Genomic DNA, 21,085 nt, shown 5'->3' with positions numbered 1-21,085 from the left:
TACTTTAAGGAAAAAACCAGGATGCTATCAAAAAAGAGAAAGGATATTGGGTAGGCATGGTAGTGGGTAGATGCCCTCTACTATATTTTGGGTATTCCATTTTAATAAATTCACTTGCTTTCTTCCTTTTTAATATTTTCTTTACTTTAAAAATTCATTTGCTTTTTCCATGATTACTTAAAAGTTTCATTTGATGTCTTGTTTTTTGGTTTATAAATCCAAAGACATAAGCAATATAATGATTCACTTATAGCTTAAAAGTTTAATGAGGTATCTATTCATTTTTGCAAAGTGAAACATGAGATAAAGGCTTTCAGTATTTTGGAATTATATGAGCGTAAGTTAAAATTATTATCAGCCACCTCAGCTCCTTTGTAGAATGCAGTAGTGGTGAGTCACCTGGTACCTTTAAATGTTAAACTTGAATAAAGGAGAAATGTACAAATCTGAGTTTTCTATAATTGTCAGGAACTGAATAAATTAAAGTAAGAGTAAACTGTTAGCCAGCAGCTGTTTATTGGGTGATTATTGTGTCCTCAGGAGTGTTATCCCTCCTGAGGGATATATCCCTCCTTCTATGGAGGATTCTAAACAATGTCAGACAGGAAGCTGCTTTTAAAAAGTGTATAGACGACATACAAAGTCAAGACAAACACACAGAAAACAAAGTCAAATAACAGAAGATAATATATAATTTGGTACTAAATTATATGGAACCAACTATATCCCAGAGGGAAAACCGGAAATTGGCTAAATGCTGTTAAGGAAAAGTTCACAGAGAACTTGAGCCAGGCATTGAAAAGGAGATTAAGGGAAATTCTCTGTTAGAGAGGGGAAATTGAAACGGAAGACTTTCCACATGGAAAGCTTAGTAACAACATTGTTAAGGGTACAATTAAACTTGGTGAAGGTAGAAATATTGGTAAGACAAGCTCATCTGGAAAAATGTCAGAATATATATTAAAAGTTTGCTCTTAATATGATTATGGGGCAATGGTACAAAAAGTCATAATCTTCCATTGTGGTCTGTGAAAACTTATCTTAAATCATGTTTGGTAAAATAGTTCACATTTTCTTGGTTATCTATCCATGAGGAACCGAAAAGCAGGGATTACGGTAGACTGAATACAGTATTTTCAGTGGTGTTTCTGATTGCTAACAATACCCAGATATGATAAAATAGTGTCTGTCAAATATATTGCTAAGGCACATGGCAAGATAGTATAGTATAAAGTGCACGAGCTTTAGAATTAGTTATATGTGTGTTCAAATCCCAGTTCCACATTTTGAGTACTGTGAAACTTAAGGCATGCTTCTTAATACCTATGAATGTTCATTTCCTTGAATTTTACAGAGATATATTACTTATTTCACTGGAAAAATTCTTACACCCAAGAGAACATTTGGACATTCTTCATTAAGTAGTTCATGATAATTACAATACTGTCATTAGTCAGAGTTTCCCTGATTATCTCTAGTGAATGGCTTAGGAGAAAATGGAAGAAGACATATTCTCTAATTACTAGGTAAAAGCGCGGGTGATCTCTGTGACAATTTGATCTCGGTTGAAGGGAAGAGCTGAGGGGAATGGAAGGAGAACGGGGTTTGGAGTTCTCCAGAGTTCAGACCCTATTGCACCATTTGTGAGGATGTCCTTGGGTAAATGACTGCCATTGGGGAGCGTTATCTGATAAATGACCCGAAGTGCATGGTTGTGGGGATAAAGCAAGATGACATAATAAATACTTCATAAAGTTGAACCTCCTTCAAAAGATTTAGAGCATTAGTCATTTTAATGTCATTTAATAGTTTAGCTGTAATCCATTAAAGAGGACTTTTGGAGAGAAGAAAGTGGTTAAAATAACCTGTACTATCTTAATCCTAGCAAAGAATTGTCAAGTTCAAATCACCTGAGAAAATTCATATGATATTTTAATTAATAAAATGCCTTCCTCACTACCAAGCAAATGTATAATTATATCTTTTGTTCTTTTGCCCTAAGTACACCCCCAGAGTACACAAAATAGTCTTTATTTTTGTGACTACAATTAATACCCATTGGTTTTCTTAAATCCTTTGCAGCTGTGCATTTACGATATATTTAGGGAAATAATTTGAATCATCCTGACCTTAAAGCTGGGTGATAATTTGGGGATGCTTCCCAACCTTATCTCTCATAATGCTAGTTCACTGGAGGAAGATGATACATGGGGTCTGGGATGGTAACTAGAGGAGTAATTACCAACCTATGCCAGCCTTCATCTTGTGATGAAGAGTTTCCTAGGATGTCATGGCTATGGGTGCTGAAGAATTCTATCCTGTGCAAAAACCTAAATCTTGACACCAAGCTTCCTGCAAAAAGACAATAAGCTTTCATCAAAAGGAGAAGTCTAGTTTTGCTAAGTTCAAACCCAGAGCTATCTGTAACCATTTCTATTTCCTACTTTTGGAATTGGGTATGTAATTTGTTGATCAGTTGTCTAGTAGCTATGAGGGTTATATGTAATACTTTTAGAAAACTGGCAAAAGGCACATGGGATTCAGGGTATTATAAAAATTTAAAGCTGTAATTTTTAGAGTCTCTTAGACTATAGATTGTTCCATCTAAGCAAATACACACAAGTGACCTACTTCACTCACTTCTCTCTTTTTAGAACTATTTTATTTATTTTTTTGTCAGAGAGAGCACGAGCACACAAGCAGGGAGAATGGCAGACAGAGGGAGAAGCAGGCTCCTGGCTGAGCAAGGAGCCCAATGTGGGACTCAATGCCAGGACCCTGGGATCATGACCTGAGCTGAAGGTAGATGCTTAACCAATGGAGCCCCCCCTGCCCCAGACATCCTGCATTCATTCCTTCTTATAAATGTAAAGACTTAATCTTATCCAATTGCAAAATACTATAAAGTAGGGTAACACATGACTTCCATTGCTTTGTCTTTGTGTTTCACAAAGTTACTTGAAAATAACTGTCTAGGATATGAATTCCTTTCCTAAAGAGAAAGGAAGCAATGTAAAATATGAGTGGTAAGAGGTATGATTGACACAGTAGAGAGACCATGGTCAGATCATGCATGACCTTGTTGGACATGTATTAGCTAGCAGTTGCTGTGTAACAAATCATCTGTAAATATGTGGCTTAAAATAGCAATAAACATTATTATCATAATAGTTTCTGTGAATCAGGAATTTAGTAGTGGTTTAGCTATGCAATCTTGGCTCAGTGTCACTCATGATGTTGGGATGAAAATGTTGACCACCTGAAGGCTTTCTTGGGGCTGGAGGATTCACTACCAGTGTGTTTTTTCACCTTGGTACTGGTTGCTGGTGGGAGGCAAGTTGATGCAGGCTGGCAGGATGGTGCTGGTTGTTGGTGGGAGGTCTCCATTCCTTCTCACTTGAGTCTCTCCATAGACTGCTTGCATGTTATCATGATTTGGCAGCTCATTACCTCCAGAGCAGGTGATCCAAAAGAGGGTAAGGCAATAGAGCAATGACTTTTAAACCCTAGCCTCAAAGTCATACACAATATTTCCACCATAATCAGTGCACTGGAAGTGAATTGATCCAAGTGACTTGGCTAAGTTGGCCCACATTCAAAGGAAGGGGAATTAAGCTTTGCCCATTTAACAAATATTTATTGAACATCTACTATGTGCTGAGCATTGTTATGGCACTGAATCAGGTCTCTTCAAGAGGGTGATTCTTGTTTCAAGGCCTGAAAGATGAGAAGGAAAATGTAAGAGTTTCCAAGCATCCTTCCATCAGCTGTGTCCATTTATCTATTGTTGTCTCCTTAATCTACGCAGCTGGTCAGTCCACTTGGTGGTCTGCTCCATCTCTGGGTTAAAATTTCCTCAACTGTAAAATGATGTGTTCCCTTTCAGCTATGACATTTTCATCTAGGAAAATAGGACAGTTTCTTTTATTCATTAAAATATACTTGATAACTTTGGCTACATAAGACCAAAAGTAAGAACAAGTCAAATAACAATAAGTAGGTACAGAGATATGCTATTTGAAATTTCCATAATCACTTTCCGCTCTCTTAGCTTATGATTGATCTGTGAAATTACCTAAGGTATACCTTACCTAGGTAGTAATGTGAATTGCAGTTTTCTATAGTATTATCTGGTTAAGAGATCTTTGATTATTTTTTTAAAATAATTTTTAGACCTGTAGAAATTCTCATCAAGATGCATTCCTGCATTGGCTTTTACTCAGGTTGGGTAATTTTGCTTACTGTTTTTCACTATTCACGAGATTTGTTATTAGATTTCAAGATTTGTTATTAGGTTATTAATTGCTTACTCTTTAGTATATAAAATTGTATATATATAAAACTGGCTCAATGTATACTAATGCCAAAAGAAGCACAAAGAAAATGCTATCAGAGCACTAAAGAGTGAGCAATTAATACTATGAAGAAAGGTACTTTATGTATATGCAATATATACTTTACATATATGTATATATACTTTACATATATATGTAATATACAAGAGTATTACATGGAGCTACAGATAATTCTATATACATGTATTCTGTGAACTCTGTTATATCTTCTGCTCATGAGGACAGAAACAGTATTGTATTTATATTTGTTTCTCTTAAGACACCTCATCCAGTCCAAGGGGAAAAACTATAGAATAAACTTGACCCTATCAAAAAGGCCCTCTGAAATGAATGGTAACATTGACTCCAGTTAAGATTAAAATTAATTTTATATGATCAATCATTTTGAGTCATCCAATTAATCTTCATTTGTCTGAGAAAAAAGAATAAGGTTATTTGTGCTGACAAAATTAAATCTGAAAAGTTAAGAATATTAAAAATTGGTAATGATGATAGTTCTTAGAATTTTGGTCTTTTTTTGAAAACATTGATTCTAAACCATTCATTACTTTGCATATGGACATTATTTGTCTCTGTATAATTTCTATGAAATGACATACAAATATCAATAGGTTGATTTTTGATTTTTAATGTTCTGAAAAGCTTCAATAAATCCACAGTTGATAGGTAGGTATATAAATATTAGTTCATGTACATTCCATTTTCCCAGATAATCCAATTACCTAACGAAATTCTCACCAGTGGGAAAAATCTGATTACTGGTTTGTAGTTATATCACTAGTGAAAACAGGAAAAGCATATTTTGTAATATTTTATGTAGTTGAATTCTTGAAACACAGCATAATTTCTGGATTTGAAGAAAACTGTTATAAATTCTCAATAAATCAGAAATTTTATCAAAGATGATCAATCATATAAAGTAAAACCACTTTTAATCTTCAAGTAGAATATAAATACATAAATAATTATATGTAATCACATTATTAAGTACCAGAATCCAATTAATATTCCTAATCCTTACTTCTCAGCTGGATTATTACAAAAGTCTTATTTCTACTTTTCCAGAGTATACTCTGGCTATTTTCCAATTCCTCCCCAATCCTGGCAGTTCATCTCTTAAAATGAAAATGTAATCATGCCAAACTTCAGCTTAAAACCGTGATTCTCGAGGCTTCAGAATAAAATTCAGACTCCTTAGCGTGGCACATGGGAACTGATCCCTGCTTGTCTCAGCCTCCTCCTCCTCCTAGTCACACTGAATTATTTGCCAATCCCTAGATGTTCAGTGTTTTCTCATGGGGTTTCCGATGTTTGAAATCCCTTTCCTGTTTCTATGCCTAACGTCAGCTTTCGTGATTCAGTTCAAAACAAATCACTCACCGTGTATCCCAAATGTCACTCCTAGTGACTTCCTTTGGATATAATTTCCTCATCCAGCTTAATTCTTTTCCCTTCAACGTTCTCTTTATACCTCTCATGTAACAGCTTCTTTTTCTTCTCCTTCTTCTCCCTCCTTCTTTTCTTTTCCCTTCCCTTCCTCTCTCTCTCCTTCCCATTCCCTTTCCCTCCCCTCTCCTTTCTTTATTTCTTTTCTTTTCTTTTCTTTTCTTTTCTTTTCTTTTTTTAAAGATTTTTATTTATTTATTTGACAGACAGAGATCACAAGTAGGCAGAGAGGCAGGCAGAGAGAGAGAGAAGGGAAGCAGGCTCCCCGCCGAGAAGAGAGCCCGATGTGGGGCTCTTTCTCAGGACTCTGAGATCATGACCCGAGCTGAAGGCAGAGGCCTTAACCCACTGAGCCACCCAGGTGCCCCTCTTTCTTTCTTTCTTTCTTTTCTTTTCTTCTTTTTTTCAAGTAAGCGCCGCACCCAGCATGGAGCTCAAGACAAGGCTTGAACTCAGGACTCTGAGATCATGACCTGAGGTGAAATCAAGGGTCGATTGCTTAACTGACTGAGCTACCCAGACACCCCACTTCTATAACTTTTTTTTTTTTTTAAAGAAACTAATTCTATGTGAGTTCACTGAACTGTAACAGATTACTTGTCCATCTCAGCCTCTGGACTGCGAGCTCCTAATTAACAGGGGCTTTTCCTTTCATCTCTGAATCACTATGGTAAACCCAATGCCTGGTGGTAAAGAGCCACCAAACATATTTTTGTTGAATAAATATAAATGAATGACAAATAATAATTTGCTATGGAGAGGAATAATGTTCAAAATATTTAATAACCAGTTGGTAGAGGCACCTGTTGGTCACACTGAAACTACTACGACAGCTGATGATTTTGTGGTCGTTAGCATCTTCCAAGTATCAGCCCAGGGTGAAGATGTCCTTGACTTTCTTATACCAACAGGGAGAAAATACATATACTTTTGTCCCTATATACAGCCAGACTACTTTAGAAAGAATACAGATATAATACATTGGAAAGAGCCTGCATGTATGAACATAGGCCAAGAATCCTGTGTTGTTAACCTATTTATATGCAGAGATAAAAGCCTTCCTATAAAATGTACGATGCTGTTAACATGTTGCCATGCCCTGTCCCAATTACCCAGAGGCAGGTTTCACATTCTCCAGCCAAGTCTTTCTTGTTAAGTAGCATCAGTGAGTTAGGAAAGGGTAATTTCCCACATCTTTATCACCTGTGGTAAATCTTTATCGCCTTCTCACTTCACATATTTGGTAATAGTAAATAGCTCCCTCCCTCACCTAGCCAAGATGTTGTCTTGGCTCCTGTTCCTTAATCTTTTAAATACACAGTTCCAGATACTACAAAAGCTGATTATCCCCTTCCTTTCATTCTTGATTTCTACCACTCCAAACCAGAGTAGGTTTGGTCCACTCTGTTCAACAGGGTGAACTCTCTGAAATGCAGATGTGATCACAGTGCCTCCTGCCCCAAACCATTCAGTTGTTCTGCATCACCTCTAACAGTGTTCTTCAGGTAATTTCAAAAACTGAGCTTTTAAAAAAAATTGCTGGTGCTTTGGCTTCATACATGGAGACTCAAGTTCAGTAGGGGACAGGGTGGTGCCTAAGCATTCTTACAAGTTTCCTCAGGAGATTCTGTCACAGAGCCAGGCTGAGGATCACACATCTGTGGGATCAAGTCCCAACTTTTATAGGGAAGAAGACTATTCATGAGTGGTTTCAGTCTGTCACTTCCGGTTCACTTGTTAGCTTTGAGATTTTGGCCAAGTTACCCAAATGTCTGAGCCTCAGTACCTCATTTCATTTTTTTAAAAGATTTTATATATTTTATTTATTTATTTGAGAGAGAGGATTTAGAGGATTTATTATTGAGAGAGAGTGGGGAGCCCCATGCGGGACTCAATCCTGAGACTCCAGGATCATGACCTGAGCCGAAGGCTGCCGCTTAGCAACTGAGCCACCCAGGTGCCCCGTCAGTAACCTCATTCCAAATGGGGATGATAAGGACACCTGGCCAGCTCAGTCGATGGAACATATGACTCTTAATACCGGAGTCATGAGTTTGAGCCCCACGCTGGGGGTAGAGTTTACTTTAAAAAAAAAAAAAAAAAAAAGTACGGATAAGAGTACCAAGGTTGCAGCACTATTCTTAGTATTAAAGATACTATTAGGCCATTTAATTTATCATCCAAACTGAGATGCTATTAATAATTACTCCAGGATACTATACATAAATTTAGATAGTCCCAGGCAAATAGAAACACATGATCAATGTAATTTGAGGTGACATATTCAAAGCATCTCTCACAGTGAATGGCAGATAGCAGAAGTTTAATAAATTATTTTTATCATTCTTCATATATACATCCCCCCCACACACACACTGCTGAAATCCCTTGTGTACCAAAGTACAAATGTGATTCATGGTATACTCTAACCAAGATCCTGAATGTTTGTCTGTCACTGCCCTTCTTCCCCTCTCCCATGTACTGTTCGAGGATATTCCCCCCCGTTTTCTCTCTCTACCACTAGCCCACTATTAGCACTTCCAGAGCCCAGGACATGAGTGAAAAAGACACTTACAATACACTTTTTTAAAATTAAAAGCTGTATATCAAGCTGTTACATATGTATCTCTTATCTTTCTACATTGACAAATATATCTTTATAACAACATGACGGGTCCAAAATTAGACTTCTTGGATACCTTGGAGTTCCACACAGGATTGTGGCTGGGGGTGTGTGGATTCTAAACCCGGGTCTACAGCCGGTTCCTCCTCCTGGCCCATCCCTGGCTCCATCCATACCACACAAGCATCATGTGGATGGATCATGTCCCTTCCTTCCATCTCCAAAGCCAGCCGTATAGCGTCTTCTCTCCTCTCTGACCTTCTGCCTCCCCCTCTTTAAAAACCCTATGATTCCATTATACCCAACTGGACAATCCAGGATAATCTCCTCACCTCGAGATCCTTAATTTAGTCACATCTGCAAAGTTCCTTTTGCCATATAAGGTAACATTTACAACTTCCAGGGATTAAGATGAGGACGGATTTGGGGAGTATTAGGCAGTCTGTCACAGGGTGGGCATGGCAGCAGACCCTTGAGAGAATGAACCCAAAGATGGAGTCTGAGTTAGAACTGCCACCACACAGTTGGCTACATAAGCAAGGATTATGGGTAGCTGCATGCCTGGTGTTTGGTCTGGACACAGGGGAGCTGTAGGACCAGGGTGGGCATGTCCCCTTGGGCCCCTAGATCCCCAGCCCTACTCAGCTAGAGGAGGCCTCTCTAGAGCGCAGGACCCAGGACAGGAGCCAAAGAAAGGTACATTTCTTTCCCCTATTGATTTGGCAACCACTGTCCATCTCCCTTTCTCCTGATCTATACACAAGATTCTGTCAGAGGAAAACATGTAAGCAAATTGTTTTATTCTATTAAAAGTTCTTCTTCTTCTTCTTTTTTTTTTTTTGCATCCTGCCTTTTACTTGTCATGAAAGAGCTCCATCCCACACCCACTCATTGTTTTTAACCATCCTCACTGGCTTTCCCTTCCTTTGAATCTCTAATTCTGTCCTTCCGCCACCTCTTCAGTGTTCTTAAAATACCCAAGATTTCACCTGTTTGCTGTGTCTTAAAAAATATGCTATCCAGCCAGCAAGTTATTCCTGAATCCTACAAAATTGTCAATTCATTCCTCTTACAATATTTCTCAGTTTTAAAATTTCCTCCTCCACTTGAAGCCTGCAGATTTTCTTTATAATCAAATTTAAAATGTCTTTTCTTGTGCTACTTGTATACTCTGGATTTTTATATTTGCTGGGTCTTGGCCATTTTAAATAATGTTTCCACACTTATGCAATGCCTACAGAAGAAGTTTTCAAAATAGTTATTTTTCTCCTTTTAAGTTTTTGAAAATCCCTGAAGTCTCATTTGTGTTTTGCTTATTCTCATTAATCTGTGGAATTTTTAAGGGAATCAACAACATTTAAGACTCTGACATTGTTTTGAGAGAATTATTAGATTTGAGAGTTTATGAATTACTTCATGTTTTGTATTTTGTTCTTCCAAAGCTTTATTTTTTTTTTTACATGAGGTATTACCTATTGCAAAGGATCTGATTAAAAAAATTGTCAGTTTAAACTTAATTTTAGGCGCGCATGGGTGACTCAGTGGGTTAAAGTCTCTGCCTTCAGCTCAGGTCATGATCCTAGGATCCTGGGATCGAGCCCCACCCCCCAATCTGGCTCTCTGCTCAGTGGGGAGCCTTCCTCCCCACCCCCCACCCCGCCTGCCTCTCTGCCTACTTGTGATCTCTGTTAAATAAATTTAAAAAATTTTTTTTAAAAATAAACTTAATTTTAAACTCAAGTTATATAATTTCAGTGATTTTTTTTAAAAACTATGACTATACAATATTGTTATAATATTACCATAGTATATGCTTCATGAGGGCAGATGTCTGTCTTATTACTGTTACCCCAGTGATATCCCAGCTACAGTGGTCAGATTTTAGTAAATAGCTAAATAAATGAATATAAGAATTAATGAATGATAGAATTTCAGAACAGCTTTAAAAAATAGTTCAGGTGTACAAGATAAACCATCCCACTTTAACTGGAATACTGAAATATAGGTTTGTTTTTTGTTTTTTTTTAATTTTTCAGTCAGATTTGCAATCACTTACAGACATTCTGGAATGAGCAATCAATTTATACATTTAAAGGTGCTAGCTAAACTGTGTACATTCGAGATAATGGTGGTTTGTTTACATAGTTTATGAATTAATAAATGCAGATGATATTATATAAATATTTTATAAATATACTACATATAGCGAGAATTTGATTATATTATAGGATTATATTAGGATACTAGATAGTTTTAGCTCTAACAGTGTTAGGTGATGGGAATGTAAATCTCCAGAGCAGAAATGAAGACAGGAAGTAAGGGCAATAGGCTTCCATGTCACTTTGAACTCATTCTTTGAGGAACTGTGTGTGGGAATTGGTTCTACTCTGATTGCAGTTAGTTTTATAGTAGTAAATATATGTATACTTTATTGTAGAGGTAGGTTATATGTTTCATCATTTCAAAAGTTTATTCCACAGTATTCTTTTTCCTTGTCTGGTATTCTTCCCCAGTTTAAACTTTACAAATGGTTAAAGATGTCTTTTTTATTGTTTGTCCTCAGAATGGCTTCACTCCTTTATACATGGCTGCCCAGGAGAACCACATTGATGTTGTAAAATATCTGCTTGAAAATGGAGCTAATCAGAGCACTGCTACTGAGGTGAGACTGTCAACCCTACAGGTTCAAATTCTCTGATCTCAGTGTCCATGTCCTTTATATCCACCTGCAAAGGATCTCCATTATTTTGTCTAAATGATGCTAGGAATGTTTACGTTGCTTTTGTCAGCTACAACAGTGACCATGGGTGAATGACCCAGCACACATGGATGAATGAGTTTATGTCTTGATTTGGGATTCATATCAATTTGCTTTTCCATGAGCTCATGTTTCCATCCATTTGCCGTTCTCTGGGTTTGGGGAGCTTGTATATTATTCTAAAATTCGATGACAGTAAATTCTACGGATCTCTTTTCATTGGTATTTTATCTTTTAGGATCCAATTCAGTTCTTTAAAGGAATAATTTTTAATGATCAGAAATGATTCATGGGTATTTGTGTGAGCATGATTTTATGAGTTCGTATTTTTCTGAAGCACAAATTATGGCACGTGGTTGTGTGACTGTGATTACAGCAACAAGGAAATGAAATGTTCAAAGTCAATTAAGTATCAACATATTCAGGCAATCTAGACATAAGAAGGAGTTAGAATGGGCCAACTTAGAACATCACTTTCCTTTATCTATGCATGTCCTCCAGTAAACAGAACTTGCTTTCTTATTTTCCTTCCCATTTTTTTTTGTGTCGGCAGATTAAGGAGCAAGTTCAGTGGTTGCTTAGAACAGTGATTTTTTTTAGCGATGCTCCCTAAACCCTTGAGTTTGAAGAAATTGCCTCAAGGGGCCACCCAGAAGGCTGGAAGTGGGTGACACAGAAGAGCAGGGAAAAGAGTTCCACTGGGCCATGCCTCTCCTCACCCCTTTCCACCAGATCATGCAGGCTTTGATTTTCCTTTTCCACATCTGTGCCACCACTGATAAAACTTTAAATCTCCTGACCTGAAGTGAAAGATGACGATAGACACTTGTCACCCAGAAACTAACTTGATAATTATTAATGTCTAATATGGTTTCCTTTCTGAACAATTAAGGCTTTCGGTGAAATAAACATGGATTCCCTCCTACCCTGCTGTCTGGGAAGAAATCGTGGTAAACTATTTCCAGTCCCTCTGGCAGCAAACTTTTTATGCAGCCAATGGCAATAACTTTCTGTCAGCTTATTCTCATTAGTTAAAGACAAAATTCCAAGTAATCACTATTAATGGGACCATGTTTCTTTTTCACTTGTGTTTGGAAAACAGAACTACCCAATGTAAAATGATTTCAAGTTCTCTATTTAGCACATACAGATTTTATACTCTTACACATGGTACAGTGTGATTTTTATGTTCGGGGCCATTTTTTTTCCCCCTAAGACCCTAATTATGTCAATGAATAACATGTGAATATCTTCAGGCAAAGCTTCAGTAACTGTATGAGACTTTCTGTCTGTATCAGGACCACAGAAAAATGTACCAAAATAAGGAAATCTGTGTTTATTTTATTTTATTGAATGCGGAATCACTTACCCAGAGGAACCTTGACACTACAGAGTTCATCTGTTCACCATATAGCCTTATTATTTCCAGCATATGGTTTGGGGAAATTCAGCTTGCTGGTAGTCTTAGCTGTCTCAAGGCTCCTTGGGTCTAGACCTCTGGAGCATTTTAGTCTGGTTCCAAAAATAGCCTTTTATGTACATTGCATCAGAGGAGGCCATGTTACATTGTGATTCGCAGAAAACTAAAACCCTCTCTGAGTTCTAAACAAAAATGCTGCTTTTGCAAGTGAATCATATGAGGTTTTGAATCCTACCTTAGACATGTGTATGCCTGGTTTTATTTCATATTTTAATATTTAAATAATGACATCTATAAGCTAAGTTGATTAGTCCCCCCCTGCTGACTATTATCAAGAAACTATTATCTATCATCAAGAAACATACATATGCATAAACTTCTCCACATTCCCTTTTAGTCTGTCATTCTGTAGAAAACTACTATCCTTATGGGGCTTTATGGCTGATTACGTTTTCATATTTTGTTGTATTGCCGAACACCTTCTACAGACACATTTTCACATGTGTGAATACGCCTAAAGAAGACATTTACTCTAACCTGTTAGTACACCTAATTTGTAAAAATTAATACTAATCAAGACACTGTGACCACTTGAAAAATCAGATAATTATGAATTATTCAATATGGCAATGAAACCTATGTTTGAAAATAACTATTTAAATGTTTGAAGTTTCCTGTAATTGTAGCAATCAGCATTGGTAAATAAACGATGAAGAATGAAGCTACTGAATTTTAATACAGGTTTCTTTTTCATAGAGTTAGTTGAGGTACTTGAGAAAATCATTTCAGATATTTACCCTTCCCCCATGAAGTATGGATTAGAATGAAATCATAGTGGTGGACATCCAAAGTTTAGTTCTCTGAGGGGAATCCTCTGTCCCTCCAGTACCATTTTTATAAATGTTTGCTAGCTTCCTTCTTCCTGAGTGTTACCGAAATTGAAGGCTAAAAACTTTTTGATTAGGTTCTGTACTGTCAGCAAATGCATTGTCTCTAAGAAAAAACAAATTTCACGCTCTTTTTACATAAACTATCACAGTGTTAGAGTGGATAATCAAATATGTATATGATGATATCTTTCCTCCTTCACAGAGTGCTTAATTTGTGCCAAACAAAGTTCTAAATTTAGGCTACTAGTATTATAACACTGCATGGTTTACTCTTCCATTCTGTTATGTGATGGGTTTGTTTAAAATTCAATTCTTATTAAAATAAATTCAAGTTTTTTTGTGGTAGTGCAATAGGAAATCATTTTACCTCAAAAATCTACAGTTTTGAAAGATTATTGTTGGAAACAAATCGAGTGGTTAGATTATGATAAATTGCTGTTATCCCTAAAATGCAATCGTTAATGTACAATCCTATTACCCTCATCTCTTCTATGAATGGAAACTTCTGAGACTTGTTTTCAAGCTTTTGTGGAGTAAGGGAGGTTTTAACAAAAACAGAGCCTAGCCTATATATATAGTTTTCTCTTTATTTACCACCTTTCCATTAACTGAATACTTGTTTCTAGAGAGAAAACATGGCTCCCAACTTTTTTAGTATGGTTATCCATCTATTCCTAAAACTCTTATAACTTTGATTATCTGTGCTATTGTTTTTGTTTTTAATTGTTTTCCAAGTTTAGAATTAAAAATCTGTTGTTGTTTTTTTACCTAGCACATATAATTTTATATCTGTTGTGCCAGAGTTTTCGCGTATGAGAGACCACCAAGAAGCCAAGCACCGATGCAATCACATGAGGGTTTATTTGACAAGATTAAGCTTGGGCCCAAGTATACCCGACACAGCATGCTGAGTAGGGACTTGGACCCCGAGCCAGATTACAGTCAGAGTTTTTTTGTTTTGTTTTGTTTTTTAATTTTTTAATTTTTTTATAAACATATAATGAGTTTTTAAAAGCAGAGTGGGGGTGGACTCAGTGGTGGGTGAGGACAAAGGGGTGTTCGGAAGGGCTATCAGGGTAAAGAAGACTGTCAGGATATTGAAGGCCTGGTTACTATCAAGCCAAGGCCGTTTTTCCCTTTAATGAGGCACTAGCATGAAGACAATTGGGAGTTTCCTGGTGGAATGTCACATTCTTGCTGTCAAGCATAACTGTTAGTGAGATTTGGGTTTAGAAGAAATTTAACTTTATTTACTTTTCCTTCTACCTCAGCGCCCTTCAGTTTTGTTTACGGAGGGGAGGATGACATTAGGGCTTAAGGAACTGAGTTATTTTTCTCTGGAAATTGGGCTAGACTTGAGGTGGGTACAGCCTTGTTTTTCTTGGCCTCCACATATCTAAATTATCTAAATAATATAAAATTCAACTAAATGCAAAATTAATGAATTAGCCTTACTTACCAAAAGGTTTTAGATTACATTATATCCCAAAGTTGTCAAATTAATTGGCAATAGACCATTCCATTGATAGTTATCGTTCTCCCCAATCAATATAGAGATATTTAGTAACTTGCATAGTTTATCACATAATTTATTTCCCTGTCTTGGCTACCATATCTTTGATTGTCAATCAGACTTGTTCTCCATTATCTCTACCCTTTCCATCTTTTCCTTTCTATAAGGTGGTTTTACTTAAGGTTGTTCTAATTTTTATTTTCCCATTCTAAACATACATTTAAGCACCTCTTATGCACAGTATGCTTTGTGAGGGAATGCAGATGTTTTTCAAGATATGTAGAATAGAAACTAAGAAAACAATCTGATGAAGCCAGTCATAGTATGGTGAATGACTGATTGTCAGTTGCTTTAAACTTTTATAAATCAGTTTCAGGGGTAGAATATAGTAGTGATTCATCAGTTGCACGTAACACTCAGCGCTCATTACATCAAGTGCCCTCCTTAATACCCACCACCCAGTTATCCCATCTCCCCCCCAACCTCTCCTCCAGCAACCCTAGTTTGTTTCCAAGGATTGTCTCCTTCCCTATTTTCATCTTACTTTATTTTTCCTTCTCTTCCCCTATGTTCATCTGTTTTGTTTCTTAAATTTCACATCTGAGTGAAATTATATGGTATTTGTCTTTCTCTGATTGACTTATTTCCCTTAGCATAATACCCTCTAGTTCCATCCATATCATTGCAAATGGCAAGATTTTATTCTTTTTGATGGCTGAGTGATATTCTATGGTGTGGGTGTGTACATGTGTACATACCCCTTTTCTTTATTTATTCATCTGTCAATGGATCTCTGAGCTCTTTCCATATTTCGACTATTGTGGACATTGCTGCTATAAACTTTGGGGTGCCTGTTCCCCTTCGAATCACTAGGTTTGTATCCTTTGGATAAATGCCTCATAGTACAATTGCTAGGTCATAGGGTAGCTCTGTTTTTAACTTTTTAAGGAACCTCCATGCTGTTTCCAGAGTAGCTGCATCAGTTTGCATTCCCACCAGCAGTGTAAGAGGGTTCCCCTTTCTCTGCATCCTTGCCAATGTCTGCTGTTTTCCTGAGTTGTTAATTTTAGCCATGCTTTAATCTACACGGTAGTATTTCATCCTTTTGCATTTCTTCTCTATCTCAATTATTATTTTAAACATTAGAGGCATTGCTGAGAGTTGAATCTCATGCTTCCAAAAGTGAATGGAAAATTTTTTCTTCTTCCATTTTACTAGGATGGCTTCACGCCACTTGCGGTGGCGCTCCAGCAAGGACACAACCAGGCAGTGGCCATCCTCTTAGAGAATGATACCAAAGGGAAAGTGAGGCTGCCAGCTCTGCATATTGCAGCTAGGAAAGATGACACCAAATCCGCTGCCCTCCTGCTTCAGAACGATCACAATGCTGACGTACAATCCAAGGTAAAAGCTGAGCGCATTTGTGGAAAGGACCTCTTCAGCTGCCAGGTTCCTCCTGGGGGATGATAAAGAAGTAGGCCATGGTGATAATGCAAAATTACTTCCGGTTATCGAAAGAGATAAATTACTTCCAGAGGTATTTCAAAAAGAAGGGGGCTGTCTATTGGGTAGAGTAACAAGAAGAATTTTTAAGATAATTTTCTTTTAAAATGAGGTTCAGCTTTTTTAGAAATCTGTGTATTTATTCTCTTTGTAATCAAAAATAATAGAAGCAGAATTTTAGAGCGATAACATTGTTTTGTGTAGTGTTATGGATGTCTTTTCTCAGGAGGATGTATTTTGGCATGTTGAAACAATGTATCCAACTGCAGCGAGCAGATTGACTGTTTCCTTAATTTTGCTCTGTGTAATATCTTCCCTCTTTTTCCCACACAACACTGCTTCAGATGATGGTGAATAGGACAACTGAGGTACAGTATTACGGTTATACCAAAATATATCTTGATTTTATTGATTTTAGTTTTTTGCCCAATTAGCATAAATGCTCACTAATTCATACTAATGATTGGAATTTCCATTAGTAGGAAATTAATTTAAAAACTTTTCTCATAATTAAGGGAAATGAATAATTCAAAAAATTTAATGTGACATATATCAGAAGCTATTTTATCAGTGTAGCTATTTAAGTAGCTTATTAGAATAGAGCATTAAATGAAACTCTTCCTTAATATGTGTTTTCTGAGTGAGCTTTATTATTAAATACTATTTTGCCAGTAAGAAGTATGACCTTCTCTTAATGAGATTTCTCAGGCTAGAGTTTAGCAAAATGAAATTTAAACAGGTTTCTTTGCCACTGTTTTATTCTTTTATCTCCTTACAGTTGCCCTTTTTTCCCATATTTTTTTTAACTACTTTGTATATAATCAATAGTGGTAATTGAGAGTATCATGATCAGAACAGTTGCTTTTATCTCTCTAAGTCTTAACAGTACTTGATATGAAATCATCTATTTTCCACATACCAGAGTAAGTCACATCGATCACCAGGAACATTCAGTGCAGAAGCTTTTCTGTATTTGTATGTGTGTGTGTGTGTGTGTGTGTGTGTGTGTGTGTGTGTGTAGCAGCCTCTCCTTGACCATTGCCAAAAGAGGCACTAACACAAACATTTTTGGAAGCATATTGTAAAAATAAACCTGTATTCAAAGACAAGTGACTGTGTAGGTTGATTTTCACTTTTTAGAGGGGACTCTTTTAGACTAACATCTTATGATCACTGGGTTGTGAACCTGGAGAGGTTTTGAGCATTCATTTAACTTTTATTGAGAGTAGTGTATTTCTAGAACTAATATCTTGTTTATTTAAAAATTTACCTATTGATAAGATGTGAATATATGTGATATAGGTGCGAATACTTGAGTTAGTCGTATTATTTCTTCTGTCCCATATCTGTGCATGGAACTTAGGACATAGATTAAAAAAAAAAAAGCCAAATTTCTTGGTGAAATTGCTCAAGACTGGAATCATGTAAATTGATATCTTAATTACTGATTTTAATACCTTTAATTTTTAGGTGATTTTTGGTGATTGTTTAAGAGGTATTTTTGACAGCAATTTTGGTTCTAAATATTGTGTTGAAAGCAGCAGTTTGGGGAGATTTGTACTGAGTTAGAAATATTTCTTTGAGGACAACAGAGTGACAAAGAGGGGAACCCTTCCACTGACACCCCTGTAGAAAGGTGAACTGAGCTTCCTACCTTCATGGTAATCAGGCAAGAGTTCTTCAGGGAGGCTTATACAAGCTTTGTGTTGGTTGGTCAAAAGTCAGAGTCTGAGCCATCCTCACTGATGGCTGACGAGCCTGTGTCACACAATAAATTGCTTTATTTTTGCAAATAAGAAAAATAATTTGAAAATGATTCACTAGCAATCACTGTCTTGCCCCCCCCCCCGGAATTAAATTGTAACTTAAAAGATAAACTTACATTTAGCATATGTCTGGATGACAGGAAATATCAAGATAAAAATGAAAAACTTCTACTCAATTACTTCTTAAAATACAAAAATTTGACATTTTATAAAATAACAGTCTGGTTGTAAACTGATTTTTCCCTCCATTTTGACATGAATATTTGGTATCACATAGACACAAAACTATCTTTACCACAAGTGTGGGATTTTGACTGATAGTTACTATTCTTATTTTGTGTCCTGGTTCTCTATAGTCAGAAATTATTTGCAACTAATTCAGCTGATCGCACAGAGGATTTTCTATTACCTAAGATATCTGAATGCTTATTTAGGACATTTGAAAAGGAAAGTCACCGAAAACTGTTTATCAAATGAATAGAGAAATAATGGTTGTGATTTAGATAATATTTCTTAAAATCAGTGTATATAAATCAAAGTTCATTTCAAATGAGAGGGACTGATACAAAATAACTTCAGAACTGCAGGGTTTGAGATTCAGTTCTGTAACAATAGTCTTTATTAACAATATCCTATCATCTTTTATTGAGTAAAGAAAATGATGAAATTATGGCGAGCAGGGAGAATACATGTTTGCATACTTTAATAATGAAAAGAGTTAATATACATCTATTGTGAAAATGGCAACAATTTCTAAGTAAATTTCATCAGAAAAAGAAATGAAAGGAAGTATACTTTCCTTCCATGAAGATTTTCAGACTCATTTTTTAAACATTCTGAGAGCAAACAGTTCTCTAATGGCTATGTAATTGATTTAATCTGCTTATTTTATTTCATAACAATCTTGTTAAAATTTGTTTTAATTAACATTCAAAATTTCGTTTGGCTGACTTTTTTTCTTTATTTGATATTAACATTGATGCCAGGTATATTGTTTAGTTTTCGTTTTTTAACTTTTTTTCATTGTAACAACCTCTTCTCACTAAGCACAGTTGTTAAAGAAGACAGAAGTATGACGGTGTAAATGATGTGGAACAAATAGTATATCCTCTGTAAGAGTTTCTCACATTTTCATAGCTCCAAAGGCACAATGCCAACTAATGCTGTTTGTTGTTGTTGTGGTTGTTGCTTTTATTAAAAAACCCTGAGCAAAACAAAACAATAGTTTTGAGTCTTTCTCTGGAGAAAATTTTTTTACTCATAATTACTTTAATCCAATGGCTGAAACTTTATTGTTTAATCATATTCTGTTTTTCTCTAAAGTTAAACCAACCCAAGAAACATGGTTTTGTATAAACAATAAATCTTGTAAGCAGAAAAATCATTAAGCTAATTAGAGATAATGTTGCCAAGAAATGCAGGGTATTTATTTACCTGCTTTTAAAATTTGAAGAGCCTTATTAAAGCATTTATTATCTGGTATTGCTCACATACTAGGTAAACAACTACCATGTGATTTTCTTCACTAATTCAGGGACTGTGACATATGGAGGTGAAATGCTTTACTGACTGTCATTTTCTTTGCTTTCCATAGAGTGGTTTTACCCCTTTGCACATTGCCGCCCACTATGGAAATGTCAACGTGGCAACTCTTCTTCTAAATCGGGGAGCTGCTGTGGACTTTACAGCTAGGGTATGGATTAAAATAGCTTCTCATTTTAGATAGCAGTGAATGGACATTATACTGAAGTAAAAATGGAAAATAGTAATAGCTTGTTTCTTTTTCCTTGGCTGGATCTTTGCTGGATTTATTAGATTTTTCATTTTTTTTTCTTTGAATCACATGAAGTCATCATGACCAAATAAGTGAAAAATAAGAATGTATCAGTTCACACATACATGCTCTCATTTTTCTCATATTTTGATAGGGATTACATTGAATATGTAGATTGCTTTGGGTAGCATAGACATTTTATAATATTTGTTCCCTTCAGCCTCTCCATGTCTTCTATTCATTTTAGATTTTATTTATTTATTTCACAGAGATCACAAGTAGGCAGAGAGGCAGGTGAGGGTATGGTTCGGGGAGCAGGCTCCCTGCTGAGCAGAGAGCCCAATGCGGGACTCGATCCCAGGACACTGGGATCACGACCTGAGCTGAAGGCAGAGGCTTTAACCCACTGAGCCACCCAGGCGCCCTTCCCTCCATGTCTTCTGTTCGGGAATTTTAATCCATTTACATTTAATTATTGATAAAAAGGATTTAATATTGCCCTTTTGTTAATTGTTTTCTACTTGTCTTGTAACTCTTTTTCTCTCTTTTCCTCTCTTGCTATCTTCTTTTTATGATTTGTTGACTTTTGGTATTATTATACTTTGATATGTTTTTCTTTTATTTTGTGTAACTTGTATAGTTGGTTTTTTTTTTTCCTTGTGTGTGGTTATCTTGGGGCTTACATAAAATTTTATAGTTTTAACACTTTATTTTAAGCTGGAAACAATTTCAATTGCATTTAAAAAGTTTAATTTCCTTCTCCCACTTTATGTTACCACAGTTGACATCTTTTCATATTGTATGTTTTAATATATTTTTAAATTTGGTTATTTTTAATACTTTTTGACATGTTATACTAGAATTAAAAGTGATTCACCTACTTAAAAAGTGATGTGGAATAAATAGCATATTTATTTGTGGCAGTTAAGGAGGATATTTATTCTGACATCAGTGTGAGTAGTTATATTTAAAGATCACTCCATGAATCATGAATGAGCAACTCAAGTCAATCATTAAACTGTTAGAACCTTAAGTAT

The 21,085-nt window shown here is 36.0% G+C and overlaps 1 protein-coding gene across 50 annotated transcripts in view; it reads left to right on the top strand.

Annotated features, from left to right (window-relative positions):
• Nucleotides 1–21,085, top strand: part of ANK2 (ankyrin 2) — a 655,140-nt gene that overhangs the window by 500,883 nt on the left and 133,172 nt on the right. For 44 of the 50 annotated variants that reach the window (XM_044224180.1, XM_044224185.1, XM_044224181.1 and 41 more), the window contains 4 exons: nucleotides 10,988–11,086; nucleotides 16,224–16,409; nucleotides 16,853–16,876; nucleotides 19,869–19,967. In XM_044224180.1, the coding sequence (XP_044080115.1) occupies nucleotides 10,988–11,086; nucleotides 16,224–16,409; nucleotides 16,853–16,876; nucleotides 19,869–19,967 (408 nt within the window). The remainder of the gene's footprint in view (nucleotides 1–10,987; nucleotides 11,087–16,223; nucleotides 16,410–16,852; nucleotides 16,877–19,868; nucleotides 19,968–21,085) is intronic. The other 6 variants (XM_044224191.1, XM_044224189.1, XM_044224223.1 and 3 more) reach the window with 1 other exon arrangement.

The sequence above is a fragment of the Neovison vison genome, chromosome 11, assembly GCF_020171115.1.
Source record: "Neovison vison isolate M4711 chromosome 11, ASM_NN_V1, whole genome shotgun sequence".
Lineage (NCBI taxonomy): Eukaryota > Metazoa > Chordata > Mammalia > Carnivora > Mustelidae > Neogale > Neogale vison.
This window is presented reverse-complemented; position numbering and strand designations above follow the sequence as displayed.